Source organism: Thermobia domestica, chromosome 11, assembly GCF_964235325.1.
Source record: "Thermobia domestica chromosome 11, izTheDome1.hap1.1, whole genome shotgun sequence".
NCBI classification, from domain to species: domain Eukaryota; kingdom Metazoa; phylum Arthropoda; class Insecta; order Zygentoma; family Lepismatidae; genus Thermobia; species Thermobia domestica.
Genome location: NC_137464.1, coordinates 114,849,003 through 114,866,204, shown reverse-complemented (window position 1 = coordinate 114,866,204; position 17,202 = coordinate 114,849,003). Strand labels below are relative to the sequence as shown.

At 36.1% G+C, this 17,202-nt stretch overlaps 1 protein-coding gene across 1 annotated transcript in view; it reads right to left on the bottom strand.

Annotated features, from left to right (window-relative positions):
* Nucleotides 1-4,096: 4,096 nt before the first annotated feature.
* LOC145663650 (peroxynitrite isomerase THAP4-like) overlaps nucleotides 4,097-17,202 on the bottom strand; it is a 57,048-nt gene continuing 43,942 nt past the window's right edge. Inside the window, exon 4 of the mRNA XM_081729753.1 lies at nucleotides 4,097-4,654. Coding sequence (XP_081585879.1) covers nucleotides 4,538-4,654 — 117 coding nt within the window. The 3' untranslated portion in view covers nucleotides 4,097-4,537. The remainder of the gene's footprint in view (nucleotides 4,655-17,202) is intronic.

The following is a 17,202-nucleotide window of genomic DNA, read 5'->3' as shown; positions in this document are numbered from 1 at the left end:
CATCTTACATTCAAGAAACGGAAGTGTAAACCACCCTTAAGTGCGACGCACAAGCAGGCGCGACTCCAGTTTGCGCAAACACATATGTCGTGAACATCCGAATGGAATCACGTTGTGTTTAGTGATGAGAAGAAGTTCAATTTAGATGGTCCGGATGGTTTTCAATACTATTGGCATGACCTTAGGGAAAAAGAGCAAGTGCAAATGAGCAGAAATTTTGGTGGATGAAGTGTTATGATTTGGGCAGAGTTTTGTGTTAAAGGTACAACCAACATTGCATGGCTCAACACAAAGATGAATTCATCGACGTACACAGAGATGTTAGAAATAGAATTGCTGCGGATGTTTGAGGAGTTGGACGATCAAAACCTGATTTTCCAGCAGGACAACGCTGCTATCCACAGGGCAGCAGCAACTCTACAGTGGTTTCAAGACAAAGGCATTAAGGTCATGGAGTGACCAGCGAGAAACCCTGATCTTAACCCGATAGAAAACCTATGGGACATCCTTGCGCGCAATGTTTATCGCAATGGACGGCTATTTGGGACCATTGCTGAGTTGAAAAACGCGATACGAGAAGAGTGGTCAGCGATTCCACGGCAACAACTAACAGATCCTTTAAAAACAATGCTGAAGCGCATATTCCAACTCATTCAGAAGAAGGGAGGGACAATCAACTACTGAACACTCATTTTCCATTCTGCTCTTTAAATTATACTTTCATTTTTGTCAAAGACACTGGGTGCCTTTATGCTAATTTCCACCCGAATATGGTCTAATTTATCATTTTGTGTATACTACAGGTGCCAGTGACGTATTAGCAAACGATATGCCTTTGATTTTGTACAGTATACAATGTTACTTTGTAAATATATCATCTTTATCCATCCTCGGCATTCTTGCCTTCTTCTATTTTCAAATGTCTGTCTGCCTTTATACCAATTTCCAGCACTGTATGTTGTCCGCCACAACTAGTGCGATCTAGGATCAAACCATGGGTTCCTTGACCTACGAATGGCTATCGTGCCTCTAATTTTGACAAATGTAGTAGTGAATTTTTAATTAAAAGTTCGAAGTATTTTGCTCATCAATAATGTAAGTTTTTAAGGTTCTTAATCGCTCATGACAAGAAAATTACGGTTTTTAAATCAAATTACTACTGACATTGACTTACCTGTACTAGTTTCCATTGACTTAACTAATATATTATTGGAGTTTGGAGAACACGTTAGTAACGAATTCAAGACAAAATAATGTATAAAGAACATTTAAATAGTGATGAATATTCGGTGCAGAGGAAAAAAAAGCACAGTTACTCAGAAGCGACTGCGTACAAATGGCATAGGTGCTTAATAATAATTATCTCGATTATGGAAAAAATTCATTCCTGATTGGTTTGAGCAAATCATTATTATAAGTATTCACTACACTAAATCATAAGTGCCGACACGAATATATAAAGAAGATTTTAGAAAATCAATTCGAATACTTGGTCTTAAGTGGCATTACGTGAACCAAATGAGAAGCCATATTGATCTGTCTACATGAGTGTTAGAACAGAGTAAATTAATGTAAAAAGGCCCACATGCCATAACGCCAAATCTCTATGAATCACATGTTGCTTCTCGTTGGCATTATTGTAAGGTTGGGAAAAGATCTCAACCACTCTTTCCAGTATAGAAACTTCAAGTGTGAATAATATAAGCTTTATAAAAGGTCCCAAGCTGTCGCTTTGCTTCTTCCCGAAAGTTGTGCAAATTTTCTCTCAACAACAAATTGAGTGGTACGAATTTACAGTTCAATATTTTTCAAGTCTAATATAATCCTACAGTGTTATTAGCATTCAATAACAATAAATAAATAAATACAGTCGATTCATATATTAGTCGATATATCTCATTATGTGTCAGTATAAAACCACATGCGTAGTTTTCGAAAAAATAAAAAAAACAATAAAATTTTCTTAACCTAAAAATTGAGACGGTACACCACCATGCCACATAGTATTAAATGAAACTAATACTAAAATATACACTGATCATGCTTTTCATAAGATGCATTATTATGGTTAATCAGATGTCTACTAAGGTTCGAGAAAAATGAATTTTTTGACGTCTTTCGTTGCCAATTTGATGCAGTTGATAGCTTTTATTCTGCTGGAATAATTTGTCTATTTATATATTTAAATACTGTATATGAAAAACACGCTATTAGCTTTTATTCTGTTGGAATATATTTGTCTATTTATTTATTTATTTATTTATTTATTTATTTATTTGTGTACTGTATATGGGAACGCACGCTATTACTTTTCATTCTGCTGGAATAGATTTGTTTATTTTTTATTTATGTACTGTATACGAAAAACACACGTTTTTAACTAACATATTGCATCTATTGTTGCTTGAGTTTTCCTAAGAGTAACACATATATTCTTTGTAATTCCATTTGAAGTGGCGGAGAAATTGTTGCAACAAAATTTTTTGGGAGCATTTTAAAATATAACAGACACGACAAACATAGTACAACAATATTAAAGGAAAGGAAGATTGACAGCCATAGAGGAATACATTATTGCCTCAAAATTTCAAATATATGACAATTGGCACCTTCGACAACCGCAATCATGTGGTCACCTATTAGACAATTGAGATCCCTCTCTTTTGGCAGTCATTAAAAAAAAAAAAAAAAAAAGAGCTATGACAATTGTGACCAAATTGTTAAGCATCTTATATATTTGTATCAAGTTTAGGATAGATCACATATCTTTTTATACATAACAGGACAATGACTGATACACTACTGACATCTAAAAATAGTACTTAATTACAAAGAAGTAATATTATACGCAATGACATACGAAAAGGGGATGTTCCGGGCTTGAACCCCTTTTAAACATGATATTATGAAAAAATAAACTGTGCTAACGACAGTAAATAGGATACAAGAAGCTTACATGTATGGTATATAGATAACTATCGTTAAAGTCGCCGTTACCCGTTAAGATATTAACGGATTGGCTCTATTAGCGAACTCGGTCGAGATAATTGCTCTAGGTATTTATTGCAGAAATCAGAATTCACAAATTCGCTTTCATTGAAGAGTTATTATGCGGAGTAACGACACATCGATGTATTAGCAATACAATCTTTTAAATTCCACTGCCTCAGGGGCGGATCAAGGGCCGGGCAACCCGGGCGACTGCCCGGGGTGTTACAGTGAGGAGGGCACCAAAACGAGTTTCAAAAAGTGATTTATATACTTGTAAAGTAGCGTCAATTACATGATCTTTTTCCATTCCACTATGGAAGAGAGTTTCGTAGTACTAGAGGGGAGGGCTGTATCGACAAATGGAGACATGGTACGTAGCAGAAAGAGTGGAGGGGGAGTTGGTATTGTTTATAGCATGTCATGTTCTTTGTGAACGTTTCCCAGGCAATGAATGTTATTGGATTTTATATATTACTTTTTAAAGTGGTAGTTGAAGAGGAACAGTATATACAGCATTTACTTCTGATTTCTTAGAAACGACACCGCCGCGCCAAACTGTCGGCCTTTGTTGAAAGTAGCGTCTAGGATATGTTATTGTTTCACTGTGAACAGTTCTGGTCAAACCATTCATTTCTACAGTGTCGACAGTACATTAATAATGAATAAATCATAATAAAAAAACAATGGAATTGATACCATATGTATATCTTTAAGTACTACCTAAATCGTGTATTTGAATATTAATTTATCTTTTTTTAAAAATGGGTTTAAAATATTAAAATCACTGTAATAATATGTAAAATACAGGCTAGGACTGGGGAGGGAGCGCCAAAAGTCACTTTGCCCGGGTGAAAATTTTGCCTTGGTCCGCCCTGCATTCCGTAATTCTAATGAACATTTATCATATTCAGATATATGTATATGATAACCCTGAAATGATATAACTTCGAAGTTTGGACTCTCATTGATAAAATGCTGATTGCATGTATTATAATTATTAAACGATTCGGCACGGGTAACACATATAATTATTAAACGTGTATCTAATGAAATTAGGTAAGGAAGGAATATTTACATTTTGGATATTAATTTAAATTTTATTCACATGCATATACACTAAAAAGCTGAAATAGTATTACAACTCCACTGATTATAACATGAAAACAATATTCTATGTAACTTCTTTTTGTTTTGTATATCAATTTTTATTTCGATTCTCACTAATTATTGGATCTCATCAAAAGTAATTAATTTTATAATAACGCTTATAAAATTTATCAGAAATTAGAGATTTTCTTAATAATAATCCATCCATTTCTACTCACTCTGGAAAAGTGGCAAGTATTCATTGAGATAATATTTATGTTCAATTTTCCCCACCAAAATACGTAAATTTTATTAAATTACTTACGTTCAACTTAATGCAATTCGAGTTTTGTAAATTATATGTAATTACGTGTAAAATATTATAAAAAGTATCTTAAAAATACAAGAAATATTAATGAATAATCTATTACAAAGGAAATTTCTGAATTTGATGAAATCACTATACTTTGCAATATGTTCCACATAAATGCTCCTCCAAACAAGAGTTTAAAACTGTTTCCATGTAGAACTTCTGGAGTAGTTTTCCATCGTCAAGCAAACTAAATTCTCTTCGAATCTACGAAGAAGAAAGAGATGATAATTGTGTATTTTCTCTTTGAATAAATGTTCCAGAGGTGACATTTCTAATTGAGAGTTTGTATGATTCAACCTTACTTCGTAATCAAGTATTGAAAATACAAGGCCTGGACCGAAAGTTTTTGGATTGTGATCACTGTTCGGAGTCCGAGTCAGTAAAAGGGTTAGTGTGAGTTTTCTTTTCAAAAGAACGTCCTTCACACTCTATACACCGTTAGCAGTGACGCACTAGTTTCTCAAACACATGTTGTAGACCACTTTCTGAGAGCCAGCGTAAGGTAGTAGATGTGACAGTTTTTACTTCTCGGTCCATGCTAAATTTTATTTAGGGTAAGTACTTCTCAAGTTCTGGGAAAGCCCAGAAATCGCACAGTGCATGGGCTGTGCTGAATAGAGATGCAAGGGCTCAGAAAAAAAACGGCTTTTTTTGGGGAAAAAACTCGGTTTTTTCTGCTTCGCTTTTTTGCTTGGGAAATTTTGGGCTTTTTTCAAAATTTTGCTTTAAATTGATAAAGCAGACTTTGTTTCGCTTCTCTACGGCACAAGAAATCATTTGATTAGTGGTTGATGTAAATAATAATGTAGAACCTCTAAAATAAAACATGAATTTCGAAAAGATTTTTTAAAAATTCTTAACATATTTACATTATGAATTCCAAAGGATTAACCAATATATATATAATATTTTTTAACTTCTTATACACAAAACTAAGTACTTTTTTAAAAAAAGGGTACACAAATAACTAGCAAAATTGTATGTAGTATTTTTACTTCAAAATATCAAACACCCTCTTTTTGAAACAAAAAGTATAACATGAGAGAAATACATTTATATGATAATCTTAAAAGCTGCACATCAAGAGCTTGGTTGCGGGTGGTTCTTCTTGAAATTTTTAAGTTTTAACTTTCATATACATTGTATGAATATTTCGAACAAATTTTTCATTCATTGATCACATACGTAATAATGTTACCACCTATCAGGTGCTTGGAATCTGAAAAATCGGTAAAATTCCGAATTCTATAATGCACTGATTGTTCCTTTAGCTTGTTCAGAATCGTGAAGTACCAAATTTTCTGTTAATGGATCATATGCGTAATAGACTGTTCTTCTGATCGTGCGGTTTCCTAGACTTATAACTACCATCACGGTTTACCCAGTCCTGAAGGTTTCTGAATTTTTAACGACAGGAATTCAACATATCATAACGATTTTTTTTTTAAAAAAGAGAAAATCTATGGAATACATTTAAGAAGAGTGGAAAAAATCAATCACTGTTCCTTTTCACAAGAAAGGCGACAAAACTGAATGTAATAATTATCGAGGCATTTCTATTAACAAGATTGATTCCATACGCAGATGAAATTATTGGATATTATCAATGCGGATTTACGGAAATCGATCAACTATCGACCAGATATTTACCATTCGATAAATACTCGAAAAGAAATGGGAATATATTACCCAGTATATCAGCTGTTTATTGGTTTTAAAAAGGCTTATGACTTGGATAGAAGGGAAACATTGTATACACGACTCCAAAAGTGCATTACCACCTGCAATTCTCGTTTTCCTGCAATAGCAGGCAACCCAAAAAGCTCGGCGGTTGGGTTGGTTCCGAATTCGAAAGGCGCTGGACCAAACCTCAATTTTGTAATAAATATATCAGTGTGGCAGACTGCAAATTAGGGAATAAAACAAATTGTTAAAAATGACAATAATATTATCATGACGGAGATGGATGACATCAAAAGTTACAAAATGATCTTACTTAAGCAGTTCAAAAAAGATGAATGGCAAAAGACACATATCAGAGGAAAACATTTCTCTCCTCACCTCCCAAAAAAAGAATCTCATAAAAAAGAAAAAGTTACATAAAGTTACGTAAGTTTTAATATAAAAGCCCCACTCTATATTGTGAAAGTTGACACCCGAAAGGCAAGAATAACTGAACCAAAGTCAATAAAATTGTGCACAGATATTGTAGACGTAAAAGGAGGGAATAGGAGTTTCGTATTTTCCAGGAAAAAACGGTTGGGTGGGGCACGGTCCCCTCCAAACCTTTTATCACGAAATATCAAAACTGCTAGTAACAGTATGTCAGAAGTGTGTAAAAGACATGAATAATTGCAACGGAACATTTTGTATTGAAAATACGCAAAAACTAAAGGAATACGGCCTTTTTAAATTTTCTGCGGAAAAACGGATTTAGGGGCAAAAGCTCCCACCCAAATTTTGAAACTTGATGTCCGAAAGGCAAGAAGTGAACCGAAGTGAACGAAATTAAGCGCAGATATTGCAAACGTAACATGAGGATACGAGTTTCGTATTTTCCTCGAAAAAACGGTTAGGTGGGGCACGGAACGTGGCACGGAAAATCAAATGTGCTGGTAACAGCATGTCAGATGTGTGTAAAGGACATGAAGAATTTAATCAAACTGCGTCTATGGACAACACGCAAAAAATAAAGGAAAACATTTATTTAAATTTTCTGTGAAAAAATCAGTTTTAAGGGAAAAAAGCTCAAACCCAAAATTTTGAAAGTTGATGGCCGAAAGGCAAAAGGAAGTGAACCGAAGTGAATGAAATTGTGCACAGATATTGTAGATATAAAATGGGGGAATACGGTTTTAGTATTTTTCTGGAAGTAACGGTTCGGTGGTGCACTAACCCCTACAAACCTTTGATCACGAAATATCAAAAGTGCTAGTAACCGTATCTGAGATGTGTGTAAAGGACATGAAGAATTGCAACGAAACTTTATGTGTGGACAAAAAAATAAATGAATATTGTTTTTTTTATTTTCCGCGGAAAAACGGTTTTAGAGGGAAAAATTCCCACACAAAATTTTGTAAGTTGACGCCCGAAAGGCAGAAGAAAAAATGAAATCTTTCAGTTTTACGTTTCACGGTTATGTCGGTTAGGCTAAAGGAGACAGACGTTGATGATGAGTAATGAATGAAATGGTGGAATGAAGAAAGTGGGAGGAAACGGAGAACCCCTAGAAAACCCACGCACACGGTGTTTGTCCACCACAAGGTTCACTTGGCGGGGGCTGGGATCGAATCCAGGACCCCAAGCACCAGAGGTGAATGCTCTACCACTGAGCCACGGCGGCCCCTGAAAAGCAGAAGTAAACCGAAGTGAATAAAAATTTTCACAGATATTGAATACGTAAAATAAGGATACGAATGTCGTATTTCCCTGGAAAAAACGGCCGCGTGGGGCACGGACCCCTCCAAACATTTGACCACGAAAAATAAAAGTTCTTGTAACAATATGTCAAATGTGTGTATAGAACATGAAGAATTGCAACGAAACTTTGTGTATGAACAATAGGCAAAAAATGAAAGAATACGTTTTCTTAATGTTCTGCAGGAAAACTGTTTTAGGGGGGCAAATGAACCCACCCCAAAAGTTTGAAATTTGACGCCGAAAAAGCAAGAAGAAGTGAACCGAAGTGAATGAAATTTTTCACACATATTGTGAAAATAAAATGTGGGAATTCTAGTTCCGTATTTCCTGAAAAAACTGTTAGGTGGGGCACGGACCACTCCAAACATTTGCTCAGGAAATATCAAAAGTGCTGGTAACAGTATATCAGATTTGTGTAAAGGACATGAAGAATTCCAATGAAACTTTATGTACGGGCAATACGCAAAAAAAAAAAAAAAGAAAAAAAATGGAGAAGGGTTTTTCTGCGGAAAAACGGTTTTAGGGGCAAAAGCTCTCACACAAAATTATGAAAGTTGACGCCGTGAAGGCAAAAAGAAGTGAACCAAAGTGAATCAAATTGTGCACGGACATTGTAGACATAAAATGAGGGAATATGGGTTTTGCTATTTTCCTGGAAAAAAGGAGTGGGTGCGGCACGGACCCTCCCTAACGTTTGATCACAAAACATCAAAAGTGCTAGTATGTCAGATGTGTGTCAAGGACATGAAAAATTGCAACATAACTTTGTGTATGTACAATACGCAAAAAGTAAACGCATACGGGTTTTTCTAAGTTCTGCGGGAAAACGGTTTTAGGGGGCAAAAGCTCCCACACTAAATTTTGAAAGTTGAACTCGAAAGACAAACAGAAGTGAATCGAAAAAAAAAATGAAATGAAATCTTTAAGTTTTACGTCCCACGGTTATGCCGGTTAGGCTAAAGGAGACGGTGATGATGAGTAATGAATGAAATGGTGGAATGAAGAAAGTGGGAGGAAACGGGAGAACCCCGAGAAAACCCACGCACACGGTGTTTGTCCACCACAAAGTTCACTTGGCGGGGGCTGGGATCGAACCCGGGACCCCAAGCACCAGAGGTGAACGCTCTACCACTGAGCCACCGCGGCCCCAAGAAGTGAATCGAAGTGAGTGCAAATGTGAACATATATTGTAGACATAAAATAAGGATACGGGTTTCATATTTTCCTGGAGAAAATAGTCGTGTGGGTCACGGACCCCTCCAAACCTTTGATCACAAAAAATTAAAATGCTAATAACAGTATGTAGAAAGTGTATAAGGGACATGAAGAATTGCAATGAAACTTTTTGTATGGATAATACGCCAGAAATAAAGCAATACGGGTTCTTTTATGTTCTGTTGAAAAATGGTATTAGGGGGCAAAAGCTCCTACAGAAAATTTTGAAAATTGACGCCCGAAAGGCAAAAAGAAGTTAACCGAAGTGAATGAATTTCTACACAGATATTGTAGACGTAAAATGAGGGAATACGGTTTTCTATTTTCCTGGAAAACAGGGTTGGGTGCTGCATGGACCCCTCCAAACCTGTGATCACGTAATATTAAAAGTGCTACCAACAGTATGTCAGATGTGTGCAAACAACTTGAAGAATTCCAACATAACTTTGTGTATTAACAATACGCAGAAAAATGAATACTTTTTTTTTGTTCTGCGGAAAAACGGTTTCAGGGGCAAAAGCCACCACCCGAAATTTTGAAAGTTGACGTCCGAAAGACAAGAAGAAGTGAGCCGAAGTGAATGAAATTGTGCACAGATATTGCAGACGTGTAATGAGGGTACGAGTTTCGTACTTTCCTGGGAAAAACAGTAGGGTGGTGCACAGACCCCTCCAAACCTTTGATCCCGAAAAATCAAAAGTAAAAATAACAGTATGTCAGATGTGTGTAAAGGAAATAAAGAATTGCAACATAACTTTGTGTATGGACAATACGCAGAAAGTAAATGAATACGGGTTTTGTTATATTCTGCGGGAAAACGGTTTTTGGGGGGCAAAACCTCCCAAACAAAATTTTGAATGTTGACTCCCGAAAGGCAAAAAGAAGTGAACCGAAGGGAGTGAATTTGTGCACAGATATTGTAGACATAAAATGAGTGAATGCGGGTTTCGTATTTTCCTTTAGAAATCGGTTGGGTGGGGCATCGACCCCTCCAAAGCTTTGATCACAAAAAATGAAAAATTCTAGTAACAATATGTTAGATGTGTGTAAAAGACATGAAGAATTGCAACAAAACTTTCTGTGTGGACAAAAAATAAAGAATATGTTTTTCTTTTTTGCGGAAAGACGGTTTTAGGGGCAAAAGAACCCAAAACCAAAATTTTGAAAATTGACGCTCGAAAGGTAAGAAGAAGTGAACTGAAGTGAATGAAATTTGGACAGATATTGTAGACACAAAATTAGGGAATAAGTTTCCTTATTTTCCTGGAAAAAACGGCCAGGTGGAGCATGGATCCCTCCAAACCCTTCATCACGAAATATCAAAATATCTAGTAACAGTATATCAGATGCGTGTAACGGACATGAAGAATTGCATCAAACTGCGTGTATGGGTTGAGTTGAGTTGATTTTAGTTTAGCGTCTCTTTCAGCAGCGAGGCTATATGAGACGTGGACCTACTGATTAACGTGGAATCCGAACCACATGAGCTCCCGCCGGGGATCGAACCCGGGTCTCCCACGCCAAAGGCGCGTACGCTAACCGCTTAGCCACGGAGGAGCTCTGCGAGTATGGGCAATACGCAAAATATAAACGAATACATTTTTTAATTTTGGTTAAAAACGGTTTTGGTTGGCAAAAGCCCCCGTCTACAATTTTGGAATTTGACCCCGAAAGACAAGAAGTGGACCGAAGTGAATGAAATGTCCACTAATATTGTAGAGGTGTTTCGTATTTTCCTGAAAGAAAAAAAAATTGAACCGAGGCGTTGAGTCGCGGGAGAAGTGGACCGAAGCGAAAGCAATTGTATGTAGATATTGGATATGTAAAATATGGCCTCTCGTGTTTCACAAGTGTCGTGTCTCCATCCGATTTCTTCAAATTTGGCAGATCAAGTAACAGCAAACACAAACAGTATAGCGCATTTTATAGTATTTCAGAAGGCACCTTTCACCCCTGCAATGTTTTTTCAGCATAAAGAAAAACACGTGTCGATTTATTTCCAGTTTGCTATTGGTATGCCAAATTTGAAGCAAAACGGATAGGAACACTTGAGAAACACGAGAGCCCTTATTTTACATATAATGTCTACACACAATTTGATTTGCTTGGGTCCACTCCTTTCTGAGCTATTACGGTAATATTTCCTTTTTTTGGGGGGGGGATGGGACCTAGGCCCCAACACTGTTTTTCCGCAAAAATTAAAACACGTTTCATATACTGTTTTGCAAATAGTCCCTTTACGAAGTTTCGTTCCAATTCTCCATATTCTTTAGGAACTTTTGCGTATGCTTATTTGCACTTTTGATATTCCGTAATCAACGGTTTAGAAGGTCCGTGCCTCACTCAACCGCTTTTCCCAGGAAAATACGAAACCCAATTATCTCGTTTTTCGTCTACAATATCTGCGCACAATTTAATTTAATTCGGTGCACTTCTTCTTGCATTTTGGGCCTCAAATTTCAAAATTTGGGATGGGGGCTTTTGCCCCCTAAAACCGTTTTTCCGCAGAAAATAAAAGAATAACCGTATTCGTTTATTTTTTGCGTATTGTCCCTACACAATGTGTCGTTCCAATTCGTCATGTCCTTCAAACACTTCTGTTATTAGCAGTTTTGATATTTCATGATCAAAGTTCTGGAGGTGTGTGTGTCCCACCTAAACGGTTTTCTTTTTTTTTTTTCTCAGGAAAATGAGAAAAACGTATTCCCTCATTTTATGTCGACAATATCTGTGCACAATTTCATTCAGTTCGGTTCACTTCCTCTGGCCTTCCGGGCCTTAACTTTCAAAATTTTGGGTGATAGCTTTTTCCCCCTGAAATCGTTTCTCAGCACAAAATAAAAAAAAAACCGTGTGCCTTTATTTTTTGGTATGTTGTTCATACACAAAGTTTCGTTGCAATTCTTTGTGTCCTTTACACACATTTGTCATATTGCTATTATCACTTTCGATATTTCGTGATGAAAGTTTTGGAGGGATCCGGTCCCCACCTAACCGTTTTTTCCAGGAAAATACGAAACACGTGTTCCCTCATTTTATATCTGCAATATGTGTGTAAAATTTCGTTTACTTCGGTTTCCTTGGTTTTTGCCTTTGGGGCGTCAACTTTCAAAATTGTGGGTGGGGTCTCTTGCCCCTTAAAACCCTTTTCTCCGCAGAAAATAAGAAACACGTATTCGTTTATTTCATGTATAGTATCTACCTTCCAAATTTTATGAAGATCGGAGTGTTACACTTCAGAAGTGTTGCTTGTTAATAATAATATTTCTCTAAAATTTTATCAACAAATAGAGGGAATTAAAGCGAAAAATTGGGATCAATTGGAACTTCGGCTCCTACCAACATTGAAAGAAATGACAGCACAAGTATTTAGATACAAGCTAGACATAAAATTTAGAACTGAGATTTAACTATATTTCTGTCATGATTTTAATGCAGACTTCGAAGTTCTTAAATGCTAATTAAGTCAGGATTTCACATCCAAATTAAGTTGCAACATAATAATTCTTGTTAGAAAACCCGAATCGGCAATGCGAATTTAAGATTAGCCGATACTTTAGATAGCATGGGAAAAAGGTGAAGAGTGTAACCTAAGTGTGCTGCCAAGTGAGTTGCGAGGCGGTTTAATAAATTGGATGTCTTCTACTCGGCAGAGTCCACTTCAACCGTTTAATTTTGTTTTAAACAAAACATTTTTGTCATGAGTTACATTTAGGGATGCGCACGAGACGAATCGAGACAGGATTTTCCTGACAAAATTCGAGTCGAGACATGGCACTTCCAATAGAGAAATATACATTTTTCGAGTCGAGACATCACTTTTACAACACATTTTCGAGACGAGACAGCCACAAATCTTGTCTCGTGCGCATCCCTAGTTATATTAGCACACACTACATGAGTGACAATTTATATTATGATGGAATATACTATGAGCTTTAATAGAAAAAGTGTAGACACTTGATAATTATTTTATGTAGTAAGATTTCAATAGATTCAGTGCTTGATCGTGCCGTGTATGAAGTTATGAAATATGAATTGGTTTCAACAGGCGCGGATCCAAGAGGAATTTTATAGGGGATAGGGATACAGCCCCCCTCCCCCCCATGACGCTCAGGTGTACACTGGATAGAGTGGGTTTCAATCCTACTTTATTAACACTGGGTAAAGTTGGAAACTATGGTTTAGTCCAGCGTTTCCCAACCTTTTTCAACTTGCGGCACACCAGGGTAACTTGAATTCTCGCGGCACACATATTATTATTATTATTATTATTATTATTATTATTATTATTATTATTATTATTATTTGAAAATATAAAATACTGTAGTATTTTTTTCTGATTACTGACATCCTTCTGACAGAGAAGAAAGCTAGACCACTGTTTTTTCCCCGTGGTAAATCATTATGCTTATTTTTCATTTTAATTTAAAAATAGAAAACAATTACAATCAGATATAGGGCTCAAGTTGTTAAAAATACATTTTTTTTTCGAAAACTGTATCCAACCTTTCATTAAGAAGGAGGATCACTAAATAACGAACGAACAAACGAACCTCTTTTACTTTTAAAACACAAATATAGGTAATTCGTATGCATGTTTACTTTGCCGGAAGGATTGAATAATATTTTAAAATTTCAAGTTACGAAATAGTCTGCAACAATAAAGAAGCAATAATGGTCATAACAATGATAACACTTTTTTTTCAAAATTAGAAATGTACAGAAAAATGTTCTACAGAAAAGTAACACAGTATGAAACTTTAAATTTTAGATTCATAGTAGGCCTAGTAATTTGAAATACAAATATACCTTTTTCTGTATGTCTTGCAATTTGATTGCTATAGAATTAATAATTTTGTTCCGATTTCCTCGCGGCACACCAGCGACCCATTCGCGGCACACCACTGTGCCGCGGCACACCGGTTGGGAAACGCTGGTTTAGTCCATCCCTTGATCATATTCTGGTTCTGCGGTGTTAATATCTGGTCAGAACTTGCTGTTCTAGAAGCCTTCAGTTCATACGCGATAAAATAGTATTTCCGCATTATGCACCTTTTTAAACTATTTTCAATATTTGTATGTATCTTCAGATAAACCCTCCGTGAAAAGTTTTATTTATTGGATACTGTATTTCTGACGATGCTTCCATTATCAAATAGTGTATGTAGTTTTATTTAACATAGAATTGCATACGAAAAAACAGTAGAAAACATTCTCATTGTTTTAACTTTTCTTGAGTTGATTTTGAACTTAACGTCCCTTTCAGCAGCGAAGCTATATAAAACGTGGACCTACTAATTAACGTCGAATCCGAATCACATGAACTCCCACCAGGAATCGAGCCTGGGTCTTCCATGCGTTAACTTTACTTGAATTTGGACTCGAACGCTCTGCAGCAGATTTAAAACGGTGGACTTGCCACCCGTGAGTTTTTCAATGAATGTATTTCTTAGTAATTATTTTATTTTTACTTTTGAAAAGGTGTAAGCATTTTGCTTTAAAAAAAACCTTGAATTATACGTAGTCAGTGTTGAATACAGGTTTCATTTTTGTACGTGGCAATAGTAACTTCCATGGTCCCCTCTCTTCTACCTCTAGACACAGAAATTTTGTTTTTAATAACGCCAAATTACGATTTTTATCAATAAAGAGTGGCTGTCCTACTAACTCTTGTATCGATTTCCTGCTAAGCAAAGATAAAGTGAATCTGAAAAGGTAGGTAGCGGCATGACATCACGCCATGCCTATCTTTACCCATTGTAATTTCTTAGGAACTGGGCGACGCCGTACACATTTTTTGGAGGTGGGGGACGGCGTCCCCTGCATTCCCAAGCACTTTTACCTCTGCTGCTAAGTATTAATTGCTGTAAGGACTAACGAAAAATATTATGTGGTAATTCTACTACTACTACTACTACTACTACTACTACTACTACTACTACTACTACTAATAATAATAATAATAATAATAATAATAATAATAATAATAATAATAAATGATCTGAATGATAAAGATATTTTTTTAACTTTCTAATACAATCTCTGTGGGCTTTCGCGAATCTGGATATATTGTTTTTATGAGGAATAAAGAGGCTTCAAACAACGACGATTTGTATAAAAGTCTTATCAGGTGTCTGACAGCTGACCTTGTGTTTGTTTTTTTTTAACACAATGTTACAAGGCACAGAAGCGTGCGGGCATTTTGCTTTTTTTTTTGCCTGAGTGTAGTTTGAGTACTAAACTCAAGACTTTCGTTCTGTCGTTGGCACGTGTCGCAGCAGCTTGTTTGCTGTGCGATGTTTTGCCTTCAGGCGATCGACTAGATCGAAGAGTCAAGAAAGAAAGAAATAAACAAAACGATATGCTTGTTTCATGGAGATATGCTTGCTTCTTGGCATTAGTGTTTGAAAACCAAAACTGTTCTGAGTATCCATTTTGTTATGTCCATAATAAGTATAAAGGGAAATGTTAATTCTCATATATAGTAAGGGTAAAACTGAGGGGGAACGCGAGGGTAACGTTATATATATTAGGGATGGCCGGATCCGGATCTGGGTCCGGATCTCGGATCTGGATTCGAAATTCGGACCTGGGTTCGAAATTCGTATCTCAGATCTTGATTCTTATCCAAACCCACATCCCACCCAAATTGTGATAAACTTGAATATCAAAAATTCGCCGAAAGAAATTTTACGAAGTCCTGACAGTGAAGAAGAAAACAGAAAATTAAGAAGAATACTGGCAAGTCTATTTGTCTCCTTCAATCTACACTAACGATTAAATGCTTGCCTAACTAAAAAATAATCTGATTTGATCCGGATGAGAGTTCGAATGTCGAATCTAAGTCCACCCGGTTGCAGGACCGAGATGAAATACATACATATTTATATTTGAAACCGGAATACAAAACACGAATATTTAAAATTCCTCAATACACCTATTTCATTGACAGTTAAGAAAACATAAACAGTTAAGATAAGTATTGACTAGTTTTTACGTATATTTATCTTGCTCAGTCTGCTCAAAATATCAAATGTATAACTTACAATTAGATTTAATAATTATTTAATAAATCACAATATGAGCACCGAGAATAAACTATGAATTTTGGTGCCCCTTATCTAGATTTGAAATTTCGGATTCATACATAGAATCAGGCTGAAAGATAAATATTTGAGATCTGGAAACCGAAACAAGTGCTAGTACCATGATCGTAGCCGTTTGTACCTAGGTAGTGCGAGCGGAAGGCACTTGCACTAAGTCCGGGTGTACTTTGGGGAACACGAGAAACTAAAAACAGATATATATTCTTTTTCAGGGGCAAGTCGCGCTTTAACATGACTTTTCATGAGTGTTGTGTTTAAATACGAAAACTGTAATGGCGACTTGTTTGAAATAAATGCCATTTTTTTTAGCAATAAAGTTAGGTACTTTCACATTGAATAAAAATTACCAAAGCACATTTCACTGATGAGAGTGCTGGTTCTTATGGAAGCTTTCACACTGAACCGAAGATTTCCTCATGTGGGTATCGGATTGCCACAATTCACCTTTCTGAAAGACATGGTTTATCAGGAGGTCGGCCAAGATTCTTTTGGACTTAGCGTGTAGACTGCTTCTGGTCTCAATTATTCAAATATAGTAAGACTAACCGTATATAAAGTTGGTTCGAAATGATTTAAAATGAAGGGTGCGGTGGCTCCGTGGTAGAGCGTTCACCTCCGGTGATTGGGGTTCCTGGTTCGATCACAGCACGCGCCGTGTGGACATTGTGGTGGACAAACATCGTGCTCGTGGGTATTCTTGGGGTTCTCCCGTTTCCTCCCACTTCCTTCATTCCACCATTTCACTCATTTCTCATTATCACCGTCTCCTTTAGCCTAACCGGCATAACCGCGGGACGTTAAACTTAAAGATTTCATTTCATTTCATGATTTAAAATATCACTAATTGACCTTAAGGGTATAATTGCGATTTAAATATTCGTAAATTAGAAGAGATGTAAAAATTAAGCGTTAAAATAAATCCGATAATTCCTAATGCAACCTAATAATAGCAATAAAACTCCTTATGTAACATTTTCAAAGCTAAGATTAACAGTTATGTTCTTGAAG